Source organism: Aptenodytes patagonicus, chromosome 17 (assembly GCF_965638725.1).
Source record: "Aptenodytes patagonicus chromosome 17, bAptPat1.pri.cur, whole genome shotgun sequence".
NCBI lineage: Eukaryota > Metazoa > Chordata > Aves > Sphenisciformes > Spheniscidae > Aptenodytes > Aptenodytes patagonicus.
The window spans coordinates 12,988,703-13,004,808 of NC_134965.1; the positions used below are offsets into that span (position 1 = coordinate 12,988,703).

At 57.2% G+C, this 16,106-nt stretch overlaps 1 protein-coding gene across 3 annotated transcripts in view; it reads left to right on the forward strand.

Moving 5' to 3' along the window:
• The first annotated feature begins 4,811 nt into the window (after window positions 1-4,811).
• RAP1GAP2 (RAP1 GTPase activating protein 2) overlaps window positions 4,812-16,106 on the forward strand; it is an 84,688-nt gene continuing 73,393 nt past the window's right edge. For 2 of the 3 annotated variants that reach the window (XM_076354290.1, XM_076354291.1), the window contains exons 1-2: window positions 4,812-4,864; window positions 7,468-7,584. In XM_076354290.1, the coding sequence (XP_076210405.1) occupies window positions 4,815-4,864; window positions 7,468-7,584 (167 nt within the window). In that variant the 5' untranslated portion in view covers window positions 4,812-4,814. Of the gene's footprint in view, window positions 4,865-7,467; window positions 7,585-11,001; window positions 11,108-16,106 lie in introns of those variants that run through there. The other variant, XM_076354295.1, reaches the window with a different exon arrangement.

Genomic DNA, 16,106 nt, shown 5'->3' on the forward strand with positions numbered 1-16,106 from the left:
AGGTCTGAAGGTCTGCACATGCACACACAAGCTTCTGATTTGCAATGAATTATTCAGACACCTCTGCTTAAGGCCCCAGCCAGTGCAATCGAGGGCTTCAGTGCTTCCTAGCGCTCATCCAGTCACGCTGACTCCTGTGTGGGCCTCCTCTCAACTTATTTTCTCTTAAAAAAAGAGTTCTTCCTGCAATGACAAGTTGTTAAGAGGTGAAGGATTTCTGTGTGAAGGAGGGGAGTGCAGACTTTCTTATTCAGAGAAATGTTGTCTCATGAGGAGCGCCTCTCACCCGTTTGGAACCATCAGGTCAACGCTTGCCAAGGTGTTGTTTGTCCCTCTTGGTGCAGTTTGCTGTGTTTGGGGGGGGGCGGTGGTTGTTTTAATGTCTCACTGTATCTTCCCCTAACTCATGTGCTAACTTGAGTAGCAGTGAATTACAGATGGGGAGGCGGGGGGAGTGATTTCTGAGTGCATTGTGTTTCACCAGGTTTGTACAATTTTCATTGATTTTCCACTGAATAAAAGACAAGCCTGCAAATGATCAAGGTCAGTCATTCGGGGACAGAGAGCTGCCTCTGCAAATGAGGTCATCACTCTGGGATACAGCTGTGCTACGAGGGAAGGCAGTGGAGCACAGCTCATCCTCTGCACCCAGAGTGGCACGGGACAAAGCCGGCTGCCTCTGCAGTGATTGTCTGGCAGCTTGGATTTAGCCACAATGCACACACGCTATTAATATTTCCCATCACCTCTCTCGCTTGCGCTCACCGTTCCACAGTGAACTGGTTTCACTGGCAGCTTTTTGCTCTGAGAGAGCTGCTCTCAGCCTTTTTGACTGGGACATGACCTAGCAGTCCCTTAGCTAATGCCTCCAGCAACTGCGATGTCCTGCACCGTAGTTACACTGTGACCCTTCCCCACTCCTGCCTTGCTCTGAGAGACAGGAACCGCTTCTCTGATGGCTCTGAGGTGGTTTGTGATCAACATAATGAGTAAAAAATGGCAGGAATGCCCATTTCACCCTCAAGAGGAGTTGTGGGGTCCCTCCTGCCAGCCCAGGCTCCTGACTGAGCTCTGGAGGCTGTCAGGCAGAGCCGGCCTGCTCCTTGCCTGTTGTACACCAGCTGGGAGACATCCAACTGCAATGCCACCTGAAAGAGGGTGCCGACAGCACCCGCTCGCCGTGAGCCCATGGATGCAGGCGGGCACTGAAGTGGCAGGGTCGCAGGGGGGCTCGGGGGGCGGCAGCTGTGGAGGGACCCACCTGAGCGCCTCGGCCCCAGGTTTTGCTGCAGAGACGTGGCTTTTCCCCTTGGAAGCCGCCCTGGAGAGAGGACGGTGGAGACTGCAGAATTTGCAGGTACTGCAGCTGGGTGTTGCAGGCAGCAGCAGCCAGCTCTGTGGCTGCCCGCTGCCTGCACCTCCGTACCGACACTGACCTCTAGCGGCAGCGGCACCGGCAGCGGCACGGGCAGCGGCACCGGCAGCGGTACGGGCAGCGGCACCGGCAGCGGTACGGGCAGCGGCAGCTTGCACAGCCTCCAGCGCCGGGCTCTGCCTGCCCGGGGCCGGGGGCTCCCCGTCCCGGGTGGCCGGGGGGGGATGCTGAGGGTGCTGCGGGGCGGGCAGAGCGGGGAGGCTCCGGCCGGCAGCGAGGGATGGGCACAGACCCCGGGGGCCAGGTCTGGTGCTCGGGGTGACCCGGCTCCGGTGCCCGGGCGGCCGCGTACGTGTATATGTGTGTGCGTGTCTGCGTGTCGGTGGTGTCTGAGCACAGCCCTCGCAGGCTGCAGCCCTGATGCAGGGCTTCCCGAGTGCTTTGGGCAGGCGGGAGGGCGGCTGCGGGAGGGCTGGGGCGGGGGGCCGTGACCGTGCTCCCCTGCAGAGAGGGCGGCTGCGGAGGGCAGGCGGCACAAGGAAAGCTGTGCTGCGAGCCGCCGTCTTGCTTGGGGCCTGTCTGTGCCGCTGTTTTGATCCCATCTTAGCTGAGACGTTTGTTCGGGAAGGGCATGTAAAGGTGGTAGTCACCTCGCCCTCCACTTGCAGTCAGTGAAAAGAAACAGGCACCCGGGCAGCAATGCAGGCCCCTCCTGACCATGCACCCCTCTTTCCTCTGGCTGCAGAAGGAGCTGAGGGCCATGAGCCTCTGCCCGCAGGTCTGTCTGGTTAAATGCCTTGCATTAGGTGAGACCAGCTCACATCAGAGGTGACTGATACCAGGATAAAACAGCCACTTCCCAAAGGGAGCGTGCATCTCGGTGTGCGCTGAAGTTAAACCTGCGTCCTGCACCCTTCTAGACTAACGATGTGGAGTGCTTTTAGACCACTGCTTTCCCCTCCACCCCCGAGTTCATTATTAGGGGAATTTTTGCATTTAATTTAAAAATGAGTTTAACTTTTCCTCAAATATTATTATTCAACCTAATTGAAACGTAATGTGTGCGTGTCTTCTAATTGCTTTGAAGAACCTAATAAGAAGCTCCTTAAAGTGATGGAGGGCTAAAAGCTAGAGGGTTTTGATAAATTTAACATTAGCTTAACATTTCCACGGGGATTTGAAAATATCAGACTTGCAAGGATATTTGATTGAGCTAAGCAATGCAATTTGTCCTTCTTCAAAGAGCTGTTGCTCTGCCCAGCTCACTGCAGGGAGGGCTGCAGCGTGCCACAGCGATGCTGGGGGAAGGAGGCAGGGGAGCGCAGCCCTGTGATGCCTGGCTGAACAGGGCAAAGCTTTGGGAAATAGCAGGCCAAATCTGTCAGCCTGGCTCTGGCGTGCTGGCCCGGAGGGACGCCCAGCCAGGATCAGCACGATGCTGGCAGCGCAAAGGGGCACATGAAAGATGCTGGATGCATTAGCGTGTATGTGCTATGTGAACACTCCAATTTTTAAAATGTCTCATTATTTTAGAACTTTTTTCAAATTTTTTTTTTAATAAAAGTTGTTTTTATTCTTTAGATCTCACAGGCCTGCAAAAACATATGTGTGGGTAGGTCAGTTCCCAGGCTCCAGGGGCAGAAGGGAGAGCTTCAGCCTCTCCTGCACCCGCTCCTCTGGCCCCACATCCCCACAGGGTCCCATCGCTGCTTCCCACCCGTGACCTCCCGCAGCAGGTGCAAGTACTGGAGACTCATCCGTCAGGACTGAGACTCTGTGCTTACGAGTGTGAAATTCGGCACGGATCTCAGGCTCTGCAGAGCAGGGATCGGGTTCTTTATCTGCCTTTGTCTCCAAATCTGATCATGAGCAACATCAATCCAGGCAGAGCTGGTGCCTGATGGCTGCAGCCAGCTGATAACGGGGCCTTGCTGAGGGGCGAGCTCACTTGCTGCCCGGCTCATTAAAAATATGATGTATCAACAATTTCCTGGTCATAATTTCAGCCAAAGCATCCAGCTGAGGACCAAGCTACCAGCCCCCCGTGGCAGAGTGGGCTGCCAGCTGCCAAACCAGTGTATGGACACAGGCTCTCTGGGTGGGTTGTTTCCTTGCATACTTTAGCCCATAACGTGTAAGAGGCAGCAGCTCCTCCAGAGGATAGATCACTGCCCAGAATTTGGGAGACCCCTGGCTGAATTCCTTTTATGTGACCCTGAGCGAGGCACAGCCTCTCCAGCTGACATGGCAAAGCACCCCTCTGCTTCCCAGCAAGGGGCAGCTGGGATGGAGGCACCAATGCCTTTCAGATGTGTTCGGGCCCTACAAGAGTGGGACTCTAGAATTACCAATAATAGGTATTTACTTAAGTAATTAATGTCATTTGATTTAAATGAAGCTGTTGGATTGTGGGTGCAACACTTGGGTTTGTTGAGTTGTGAAATTAAGTTCTCAAAGATCAGAAAAGTTAGGATTTAGGGCCAGAACATCACTTTTGAGAAACAGCTTTTAGTGTGACTTGAAGCTCCCTGAAATAATGAATAGATATGCTCCCAGTTTGGTTCTTGAGCCCTATGGGCCACCCATAACTGAACACACCCAGCAGCTCCCAGGGGCTTCGGAAGGGAAGCCCCGGCTCAGGCAGATGGCAGGTTTTAGCTTTGAACCTATGGGAGAATAATTTTCACCCGGCGTTCCTGGACCTCACACAGGCAAGTTCTGCCGGGTTACTTGTTTGTTTTCAAGGGTGAGCAAGGACCGGCAACAGAACTAGGGTTCAAGGGGTGGGCTCCAGCCCCCCAGCCTGCGCTGGTGTGGCCGTGCACCTCTGCTGCGAGGGGGACGGTGTGACTGCGGGGGGCTCAGGCTGGGCGGGGGGAGCCTGGCTGGCAGGAGCCCGTTTCTGTGTTTGTTTCCACCGGTGGCTGCTCCCGAGGGACTTTGTGATGCTCAGCTCAGACTTGCTCTGAGCGTTTGAGAGGCTGGAAAACGTGCGTTTCCTCGGAGGCTCTGGTGGGATCCAGCTGATCGGTGGGAGACTCCTCTCCTACAGCGAGGTCTGCGGAGCGGGACCGGAGCGTTTGCGTGCAGCCCATCACCCGTGCGCCCTTCGGAGCTGCCCTGGGGGGAAGCGGGGCATTGCATAATGCTTTACATAACGGGGCACGGTGATGGGACCCCCCCGCACCTGCCCGGGCCGGACCGGGTCCCCCCCTCCGGGTCCCCCCCCGGTTGCCGGAGGAGGCGGGAGCGCGCAGGAGCCGGCGCAGCCGCCCCAGCCCCCGCGGGGGACGGTGACCGTGCTCCGGCGCTGCCCGCAGCCGGGCCGGGTCGCAGCGGGGGTTTGCCGGCGGGGGTCCCCCCCTTCCCCTGCGGGACCGCCCGCGCCCCCGCCCGCCCTGCGGCAGCGCTCCCCGCCCGCCCCGGCACCGGCACCGGCATGGCTTCGGGCAAGGCGGCGGGGGAGCGGCGCTGGGAGCTGGTGCGCTGGTGAGTGCGGGGTCCGGGCTGGGGGGGGGGGTGTGTGTCTGGTCCTGGGCTGGGGGGGGTCCCGGCAGGTACCCTGGGGGCTCCCGGCAGGCTCGGGGAGGGGGGACCCCAGCGGGCGACCGGGAGGGGCTAAGTTTGCAAGGGGGTCCCGGCTTTGGTGTGAGGAGGGGCGGGGTGGGGGGGGTGCTCCTAGCCCAGGAGGAGTCCCGGCTGCTGAGCCAGGTGAAGAGGGGAATTCCGGCCGGGGGGGGCTCCGGGTGGATTTGGGGGGGCGGGACGCAGCCCCGGCACCCTGGGGCCCTCCGGGGCACTCCAAGGGTCGCAGCGCGGTCCTGGGTATGGAGCTGTGGTGGGTTCCAGCGGGGCGGCTGCTCCAGCCGCGGAGGGGGAGCACACGTCCCCGGGCAGGGAGAGGGCGGCTCGGGGCTGCAGCAGCTGCGAGGGGGATCTCTGGCATTTGGGGTCCGGTAGAGGTAGACGAGTCGGATCCCAAAGCGAGACCCTGCTTCTGGGAAACGGCCCTGCCCTGCACGGGAGAAGTGTGGGGAGCAGCAGTGTCCTGGTCCCGGGCGTGCCTGGGTCTTGTGCCTGCCAGTGGGAAGCCTCTGGGACACGCACGGGATGCTTTGGGGGCATCCTGGTTGTTGTCGTGGGGGTGAAGGGGTGCTGAGGCTGCTCTGGGTGTGTGGGGACCCACTTCTTCCTGCTGGAGATGGGGCGATTGCAGTGACCGGAGCAGCTGGGACGGGCTGACATTGGAAACAAGCTTTCTCTGTATTTTTTTTATTTTTAATTGTGTAGTTTGTGACGTCCAAAGCTTGTGACTTTTGAGCAGGGTGCTGTAGCGATGCCAGGCTGTGACTGGGGTGACTCCGGTTACAGCGTGGTGCTGCTGATGTAAGAGCTGGGAGCAGGCCCAGGGCTTGTCCCACATCCCAACATCGGCCAGGTGGGGAGCAGAGCCAGGCTGGATGCTGGGGCTCCCAGGTGTGGGAGGGGTCCCTGCAAACCTGGGTGAACAGCCAGAGTGGAAATGGTCAGGGGACTACTCTAAGCTTGTGAAGCTTTTTTTTTCCCCTTTCTTTTTTTCCCCTCCTCAGCAGTCCAGGGGACTTTTTTTTTTTTCTTGCACGCTTAGACCCAAACTGTTACAATGGCTGCTTGGCTTGGCTGTTCTGCCATCCCCGCTGCCTCACCCTCCCCTTCCTTCCCAAAAGACGTTCTGGCTTGCCTGCCACTACTTTGTGCAATGTTATCATATGCAAGAGCTGCAGGGGAGCATTGGGACTGCAATGTGCTTGGTTGCTAATACTAAGAAAATGAGCAGGTCAGTCTGTACCAGGGATACTCAAGGAGCCTTTCGGGTTTCCTTTTGCTGAGAGTGGGAGGTCCTGACTCCTGCGCTGTCGCTGCTCCCCAGCTCCGGCAGGACCCCGCAGCCCTGGGCTGGGCAAGTTCGGGCAGGCGGCAGAGCCCAGCAGCAGAGAACAGCTCCAGCCATGGCCCTGCTCGTCAGGGCTGCGGGGAGCCCGTGGCACTGTGGTGCATCCCCTTGGCCCCATCCAGGCAGCGTGGCTGGATCCCTGCGGTTAATGGTGGGAACACACCGCCCAGAGCATCTGCACGCAGAGGAGAGGACTGCAAGCTCACCCCAGTCCTGGCTGGGGTTTCATGGATACTGCAGCTGTGCGTGCGTGTGTCTCCAACCAGTACTATAGGGGCTTTAAATAATTAATTGCTTGCTGATGAAATTTCATGTTCAGAGGAGGGTGTGTGAAGTGCAGCTGGCTGTTGGGATGGAGGCAGGCAGCAGAATTGTGTTCTAAAAGATGGGAACAACTGCAGTTACCAACATTTTGCTCATGTAACAGGGAACCCATATTTGTCTATCAAAATAATAACCATCGATTCATCACTTGAATATTATTTAATAAGCCTCAACATCTGGCCTGACATTTGAAATAATGTTAAAAAGGCATTAGCCTAGTCTTGGAGCCAGTGATAATGCTGGGGACAGGGCTGGTGCTGGGGCTGGTGGGGAGCGGCCAGGCAGTAGCTGTTGGAGGCAGGCTGTGCCCCAGGGTGACGACGCTGAGCTGGTGGTGTTGTACCTCTGCCTCTCGGGGTTTTACTTTGGAAATGCTTGCTCTTTGCTTTTCTGCGCACAGGGGTTACGGGTGCTCATGGGTCTGGCCTGGGGAGGGGTCCCATGTCCTCTGCAAGGCTCCGTGCTGCAGCCGCTGCCTGCGCTGGGTGATGGGGACCGCCGCTCTGGTGGCAGCGGTGGCAGGGAGCAAGGGTGGCCGGGGGGCCCCTTCCCTGGGGGACGCCCTCGAAGGGATGCCCCATTCCCAGCTGGGGCTGTGTGCCCATGGGAGCATCCGCTGATGGGCAGGGAAGGACAGGGACGGCGCAGGGATGCAGGCAGATGGGGCTGTAATGTCGTTTTGCTGCTTCCGCTGAGGAACACGTTAGTTGTGGTGTTGGACTCGCAGGTCTGAGCAGCGCTGCTGAGCCAGCCGCTCTGCTCTCCGTGTCCTGCAGCTCCCTCTCCACAATCCTGCGCTAATAAATATTTCAGTCTTTCTTGCTGTTATTTTTAGGTACGTGCGAGAAGGCCGGTTTCGGATTGAGGAGAGGACGCTGACAGCTTTCCAGTGGCTGTACTCGCCCCACCAGCACCGCATTGTCAGCCGGGCGGACCTGGGCTCGCCCAGCAGGTAAGGGGGGAGCCAGTGGGTTGCAGGGCCAGGGGCTGCGGGGAGCACTGGCACGTCCCCTGCCAGTGCTGCCAGCAGCCCGCTCTGTCACGAGCCCTCATGGTTTTGACATGGGTCTCCTGAGCCTCAGCCTGTCTCTGGAGCCCTGTGAATATTCGAGCATCTTGGGTTTTGCTTTAAAGTAAGGTTCCAGATGCAGGAGTTGCAGCCGGGAGCTGCAAACATCACATAATTACCCCTCTGGTTTAAAGCAGTGGAAAGGACAAATTACTGACTGCCTCCAAAATAAATCCCAAATAAATTGGGAGCCAGGGGCTGCGTATCTCCCAACTGTAAGTGATCCCTGGAAAATATTTGTTCTGATACCCCGATTTCATTTGGTGCTTAAACTCTCCCCTTCACAGCTCGTCGAGAACATCTCAGAGCCACGTCCTGGGCATGTGCCGTGGCTCTCCCTGCTGATGCATATGCATCACTGTCGGTTCGGATCCCAGTGTTTGGTGATAAAACGCCATTAACATAAAAGCCTTGTGGGCCTCAAGACACATATAGCGCAGTGTCTGTTTTCCTGCCTAAGAGCACTGAAACAGCCCGGGTCCCCGGGTGGCTGCGTGGCTAAAAGCTTTTCCCTCTTTATTTCAGCAGCAGTTTTGCTCTGAGAGCCCTTAAAGCCCTGAAGTATTTATCTCCCCGCAATCACATGTACCAGAATAACAGCGGGAGGGAGGGGGTCCCGAAATGCACTGCTCACTGCAGGGAGCAAACCCCTCTCCAGGATGGGGAAGGGCTGTGGGTGCTCTCGGAGGCTCCCTCCAGGGTGAGGGGTCTCCGGGGGGGATGGTGCTGCAGAGCCCCGGGGCTGGGTGGGGAGGGCCCTGCCCTGGGGGAGCAGGAGGGGAGGCGACATCCATGCCTAGAAGGAGTGGAAGAGTAGGAGGGAGGTGCCCCACTTTCCTCGGCAGGAGCCATGGGGTGTGTGTGCACGTCGTGGCCAGCTGCTTCCCGAGACAGCGATTCCTCCGCCTGCAGCCGAAGGGGCTTTCCAAAAACTGAAATTACCATGCCGGTTATTGATTTTTAACTAATTTTTGCAAATTGCTATCAAAGGCTGTGTTAATCTCACCCCTGATACACGTATATCATGCAGCATGTGGAACTTAAATGCGTGTAACGTCATTTATAATTAATGTTAAGTACCATTGGGGTTAATGCCACTGGATTTGTTTGATTTCCCAGTGGGCTGGGAAGTTACCTGGAGAAGTCTGGTAGAGTATGTGGGACATCAGTGGCCAGTTATGAATGGTGCCTGCATCCCTCTTAAGGGGATAAAATCTTTACCCAGATCGCAGCTGGGGCTGTCGCCCAGGGCAGCCCAAGTGCAAACTCCAGCTCAGCAAGTCCCAGGTTTGTCTAACTCTGACTCTACCAGCAGCCAGGAGGGCAGCCTGCTCAGGCAGTGCCTGCAGCCAGGGAGCAGAGCTGCTGGCCCCGCTCGGGGCATAAAGCTGCAGCGGGACGTGTTGTGCCGTTTGCTTCAGCAGCTGCTCCGTGGGACAGGGGTGAGGAGGAAGCCCCTCTGGGGATGTGTTACCATCTTTAAGCCCCTTGTTTGTTACTGGCAGCAGTAAGGCGTCCTGCATCCTCCCAGCCCGGCGTGTCCCCGCTGGCGGGCGAGGAACAGGGCACGGTGAGCGGGCAGCCGTGCCAACCTCCCAGCGCTGACACTCATCTCAGCCGCGGTGCGTTGCTCCAGAGGCTTCGGCTAGGGAACATTTTAGTGCCTCAGGTGGCACGCTGACACTGGGATGCTCTGTGGCATTTCAGGCTGTCACATTATTTATCTGTCACATTAATCAGATCACTGTCTCTATATTGCACTTGCTGCTTTTTCTTTGCATAATGGTAGTGACACACTGAGCAAGAGGATGGCTGATCTGCTGGAGGGGTTAATGTAACAGGTATATTTTATTGTTTTTGTTATTTATACACATTAATGTACTCATCGGTCCCACTTGAGCAGCACTTTATAGAAGGATGAGACCATGGGTCCCGTTTCCTATGGCTCTTCACACAGCCGTGTTGGTTTTGCCCTGGTCCCACACACACAGTGTTGTGTTTGGAAGCAGCGGGCACGCTGCTGCCGGCAGAGCTGCTTTGGCTGGGATGGGCCTCTCCTTCGGCACAGGAAGGCTTTTGGCAGCTGGGCCCAGTTGCCTGCTGCTGGGGAACAGCGCGGTGTCCGTGGCTGTTTGGTTCGCCACACAGAGCAAACCTGGGTGCAAGAGACCACGATGGTTTTAGAGTCGTGTGGCTGTCGGTCACCTAGTGCAAGTGATGGCCTGGCCAAGCCATGCGTGTTGACGGCGTGCTCCGGCAGGGACCAGGCAGCAGGGAGGCAGCCGGCTGGGGAGCAGCGTGGGGTGCAGCGGGCTGCCCAGCTCAGCCCTGAGCGCCTTCGGTAGCTGAAATCACCGACATGGATGTTTAGTGCTGTTGAACAGGTTTCAGGGCTGCCAAAGAAGGGAATTGCATTGGTTTCACTGCATCTCTTTAGGAACCAGTGGGACCAAAGCGATGCAGCTTGTGACGACCGGGCTGAGCTCTGTGGTGCAGGCTCGTCCTTTGGGCTCTGCTGGATGACAGCAGTGTGGGGCTGGGGTGGATGCTCCATGAGCTGGAAAGGATGGGCCTGTCGGTGGGAATGGAAATTTTGCCTTTCCTTTCTGTGGGTTCAGATTTTGGCCCTGAAAGCTCTTCTTTTGTCTGGTCCGGTCTGTGTCTGTCCCTAATTCAGCTGTAACAGATGAAGGGGCTCACATGTAGGACTAAAGTCTGCTTTTAAAGCTGAATCCAAAGGGTTGCTCCATTTTCTAGTTTTTTGTTTTTCACAAAACAAGCCTTTCACTCTGAAAGCCCTAGGCAGGTTTAATGGGCAAGATCCTCAGCTTTCGCTGGTGGGTATTGCTCCAGCGATGCTACCGAAGTCCCCCTACGGGTGAATAACCCTTGCCCAGGAGCCTATCACATCTTCAGCCTCCTGTTCTTTCCTTCCCCCCCAAGGGACCCAGTCCCAGTTTCCAGCTTGCTGGCACGCTTCACCTGAGCAGCGCTTATTCCTCTCCCTCTACACGGGTGAAGCGTAGGGGTGTCCGCAGAGCAGGCAGGGCAGAGCAGGCAGGGCAGAGCAGGCAGGGCTGCAGGAGGGCGGCTCTGCCCCGGCAGCGGCGGCTGGCGGAGCCCGGCCCCCCCCCCCCCCCCCCCCGGCAGCCCCCCGGCTCTGTGCCGGCGGGAGCAGGGCTGCCAGCGCGGCCCCCCGCCCCCGCGATGGGCAGTGCCGGTGTCTCGCCAGCCGCCCGGGGGGCGCGGGGGCCCGCGGGCGCGCAACGCCGGGCGCAGGCTCCTCGGAACGCGGGGGTGCGATAGCTGCGGCTGCGGGGCTGGGAGACGGCGCTGCTCCGCACCTGCCCGCGCCGGGGCTTGCAGCGACCGCTGGTTTTGCACAGAGAACAGCGAGGAAATCAAGGTAAGATGCTTTCGGGTCTTGCTAAATCTGAGCTGCGGTCACGATATAGAGCAGCAGGTATTTAAATAGCGTGTGGGGAGCGGAATGTAAATATCCAGGGGAAGCCTTTAACTGAAGAGACTTAAGCCCGTGTTTGTCCGTGTTTTTACCCCGTATGGGCTTGTCTGAATGCAACTGGAAGGCAGAGCCGTGAGATCTATTGTTGAAATGCTTTACAATTCTCAGCTTCTCTGTTTGCATTTAGATATGCGATGACTACTTCAGGCATGTAGGCTTTGCGTGTCAGGGGCTTGGGGATGGGGAACGTGGGGTCTGCCCCGGTGTGACCGGTGTGGTGACTGCCGACGCTTATGGTAAATGTTGAAAATTCAAAGGGGACTTCAAAAGGTCTTTTCAGTGCGCTGCTCCGACATCTTTGGGGGGTTCATGGCGTTAGCGCTTGCTCTGAGGGGCTCTCCGGCAGGGCTGCGAGGGGTTACGGTCCTGGCTTTGCAGGGCACCTCCTTTGCTAAGGAGCCCCATGTTTTTTGCATTTGACAGAAACAGGGCACAGAAGGAGACTGTTCTGAGCCTTTCTATGCACCCAGCGCCCTGTTTGCGGGGTAACCATCCTCTCCTCTCTCTTCGAGCGAGATCGCAGCTTATCTCTGCCAGACAAGCAGCATAATGTCTGCTCACAAGGCAGAGCCAGAGCAGAGCATTTCTCTTTATCCTGCTCATCTCTGCGGGCAGAGCACCAGTGTAACCCAGTGTGCGAGCTTGGTGGTGCTGATAAGGGCTGCGCGAGCATGTCGCTTGCATCCCTGGTGTATATGGGACGTGAGATGGATCCTGCCAGGTACTGCCTTATTTCCTCATCTTCTGCATACTCCAGGCTCCGCTGTTTTATTTAAGACAGCTTGTTGTTTTAGTAGCACAAGGGACATAATATCTGTCCACACAGCATGATATATTGGGGGTTGGAAACATGCCAAGGAGTCTAAATTCAGATTCAACAAGAAGCGTGATTCCAGCCAGCAGGCTCGCTCTCTGCACACACCAGGTTTAACAGATATTTCATTCTCCCTCTGCTGCTGATTCCTCCCAAAGGGCAGCTCACGATAACCATAGCAGCAAAACTGCCTTTTTTCTTCGCTGATACTTGTTTTATCATCCTTCCTTCCTCTTCATGGCTCAGCGTATCTGTATGGTAGCAGGGTCCTGGGGCTGCTCAGAGAGTCCCTCTGCTGCTGTTGCCTGTTGTGTACCTGAAGTCAGATGCTCTGGTTGTCGTTAGCGGCTGCTGTGGAAACAGGAACAGGACTTCAGCAGCAACAGTAGGAAGAGACATTTTTTCCAGGAGCTAAAAACAGCTCATTCTCCCCAGACCTCTTTCCAGTTTCGTGGGGGTAGATGAATCCCTGCTTAGAGTTAACATCTGCCTCCAAGTTGGATGCCAAACCAGAAAGAGCTGTTTCTTGATTCCGATCTGAATCTAGCCCAGCTCTTTCAAAAACCACCCAAAATGGTGAAAAATACAGGTGATATTGGCAAGATGTAGCAGGGTTTTGAAAAGCTTGAGTCCAAATCCTGCGTGTCTTGTTTGCAATGTTTAGATGGAACCATGTACAAGTTTGGCCTTGAATCTGAGCCCTGATTGCTGCCTAAATCTAATCCTGCACCAGCGCGTCTTGGCTGCAGGCAGTTGCTGCTTAACCATATGCTGTTGGAGGGCTGGGGAGCAGGGCAGGGTGCAGGCTGTGAGGAGAAGCTCCTGTGAGAGGAGGGTGCGAGGGCACACGCTGGTTCACCGAGCTCAGCTCCCTGCTGCTGCAGGCACCATGTCGTGTAATGTCTTCATAAATGTGCTGAGCGTCAGTTAGGCTTTTTTTTCCTTTACTTCTGTTATTAGGAAACTGTTCCAGAGACTGTTTGTATTAAAGATTAGAGTCCTCCTAATTTCCAGCCAAAGCATGCTCAGGTCTATCTCATACCCATGCTTTCCTCCCACCCCCACGTTTTGCCAGCCCTGGTTTTTAGTTTAAGCAGTTCTTTTTCTGTCTTGCCACAATTTCTTCATAGGCTGCAGTCACATCCCCCCGTGTTTGTCGTGTGATCTGGGCCAAATGCTCTTTGGTTCCTCTGGTCCAGCTGCGTGCCAGCACCAGCCTGTCCCCAACCTGTGGGAGCCTCCGGCCCTTGGGGCAGGTGTGCGGCAGGCTCCCTCCCCGGGTCTGTAGGTGACTGGACACGTAGGTGAAAACCAGCAGGAACGGGGTTTTGTTGTTTTTTGCCCTGATGTATCCTCCCTCCACCAGTCCCTGCAGTGCCCGGGCGAACAGACGATGAGCTCCTGCTCCTCGGAGCAGCAGTAGCGGGGGACCGCGGTGTGGGATGCACAGTGGACGTGCAGGTAGCCATGGTGACGGTGCCCAGGGACCTGGCACTGGGCATGGCCAGCTGCCTGCCTGCTCGCCTGCCTGCCTACCTGCCTGCAGCAGGGCCGCCCCTGGGCACAGGAGGGGGCACACTGAGGGCGGCGGTGCCTGCCCTGCCTGGGGCCGGGCTGTCTCTGGAGCATCCTGAGCAAGGGACGCCGGGTGTGTATCATGGCACACACAGAGAAACCTTCCTGCCGGATCGGGGGAGGCACAGTGTGTGAGGACATGGGTGTCTGCTGCTCATCTGAAGCATCCTCTCTCGGGCTCAACTTGCATGGGAAGGGACATGGTTGGAAGAGGTGGGGAAAACAGACACGGAGAAAATCTGTGTGCTTGAACAGGCTCTTCCTAAAGAGAGAGCCTCTCTAGGGAATTTCATCCCCTCGCTAGCAAGACAGAGCTCTAAAATGGGTGGACCTGAGGAAACACGCAACTCTGTGTTAAATTCATAGTGGGCTGAGAAGAATTTAATGAGCCTGGAAGTCTGTGTAATGACTTTCTGTGCATAGTGCTGTGATCAGACAAGATCTGTGTCCCTCTGCAGTAAAGAGCTGGGTCGTGTGATGCTGGGAGAAATCAGTTGCTAATGTGTGTCAGGCTGGGTACCCAGAGAGCATGTGTGTGTCCAAAATGTGAATGCTGGCGACATTCTCGGTGCCGCAGGAGGCTCAGCAAACCCAGTTAGCCCCAGGAGGCCCGAAGGTGGCAGCCGGGAACCCGGAGGATTGTATCCGACTCCCCCGATGCTGTGTGCAGAGTGAGCTTTGGAGGAATGGGGAGTCGCTTGGTCCGCGTGCAGGGTTTGCTCCTGAACGTACGGCCTGGACCAGGCTTTTCCTTGCCTTCGCTCTGCACTGCCTGGAAGCAACGAGATCTTGCAAAGACAAATTAGCATCGATGGGCTTCAGACCCAGAAACAGTTAAACACATTGATTTCTGCTGATGTTTTTGTCTTTTAACCAACGCAGGCTTTGCAGAGTTTTGCCTTGTCTTCATCCACAGTGGTCCCGCAGAAGTGTTCTCATCTCTGCCAGGCTGAGCACAGCCCTTGCTGGATTGTCGCAGAGCCCCACTCCCACCCACTGCCAACGTTCACTGGGATGTGCGTGATGGGGGGCTCAGGGACGGCCCTTTCTGTGGTCCCCAACTTGGCTGATCAGAGCTTGCCTGTTTCTGCTGGCCGTTGGGCTGCCTCGCTTAGAGAATGGATCCGGCCTCCCTGGTGCCTGGCTATGGCCACTGTGTTGTTTAGAAATCACTTTACTGTGAGCAGTGGTGCTACCCTGTTCCTGCTGCCCAAAGGCGTTTGGGTATCTCGGTATGTGTGGAGTGGGGATGCCTCCAGAGATGCACGGGGAGGAACCGCCCCTCTCCCCTGCGATGGCTGCTGGGTTTATCCTGCCTGGGCCGTGGGTTCCCCAGCTCCGAAGCGTACAAGAACAGGAGCCCCCCCTGTGCTGGGCACAGTCAGTTGCTGCAACCAGCAGCCAGCGGGTTCCTCCACCTCTCTTGGTGACCCTGGAGCGGATCCGGTGCAGCCTGGGACTGTCTGTGCCTGCCCTGGGGCCTCGGTAGGGTGAAAGGCTGCAGTGCCGGCCATGCCGTTGCCAGTGCCTTTGGCTCACGGCAGCTCCTCCCTTTCATGGCATGCAAAGAGCCGGCCAGAGCTGCTTGCGGGGCTGGAGAGCAGCCGGGGGTGCTCCAGGCTGGATGCGGCCCAGTGTGGCTGAGTCATCTGACCTTTCCATCTCTCCGACATCCCCTGTGCAGCTCGGGGCAGCAGCACAAGAGCTCATTAGAAACCTGAAAGCTGCAGCTGAGCCAGGGGCTTTGGCTGTGGTGGCTGTGGGGGGCACGGCTGCCTGGCCAGCGCTTGGGGGGGGGGGGGGTGGGCTGAGCCAGCGCCTGTTACTGTTGCTTTCCCGGCCTCCCCTCCTTCGTGGTGTGGTCTCCAAGGTGTAGCCGGACGGTCCCCAGGCCATCAGGAATGCTTGTGGCGCAGCGCCTGGCTGCGGGGTCTGAGCTGGGTGCGCGTACCCCTCTGTCACCGCTGTCTGAGAAGTGACGTGTCGCAGGTCAAGCGGTGGCTTCCTCTAAGATCTGGTTTTTAGCCATTTTCATAGAACTGACCAGGAGGGATCAGATCACTTTGGATGTAGGGATGAGTCTGTGAGCCGTTAGCAGTGGCAAATGGCCTCGAGAACGTGGAAGAGGAGCTGGAGTGTGGTCTGCAGCGTGGGCTGGGCATAACCTTGGCCTCTGGAAGGAAGAGGCTCTCGGGCCTTATCCAGCACTGAATCTGCCCCTGACACTTAAACGTTGTGGGTGGAAAATGAGCTCCCCGGAGCCCTGACCCCAGCGTTCACTCTCGCCACTGCCATGTTTCTGATGTCCCCGGGTGGGCTCTGCAGACCCTGGCAGGGGCAGGAGCCGGCCCTCTTCTCCCCAGCTCCCCGCTGTCCCTTGCCCCCACCTCGCTCTCCAGCAGCTCGCAGCTGATGCTGAGCAAGTGCTGAGCGGGACAGGATGAGCACAGCAACGGGGCTTTCCGTGGGCTGGGCTCTGTGGTGTCTAACCCA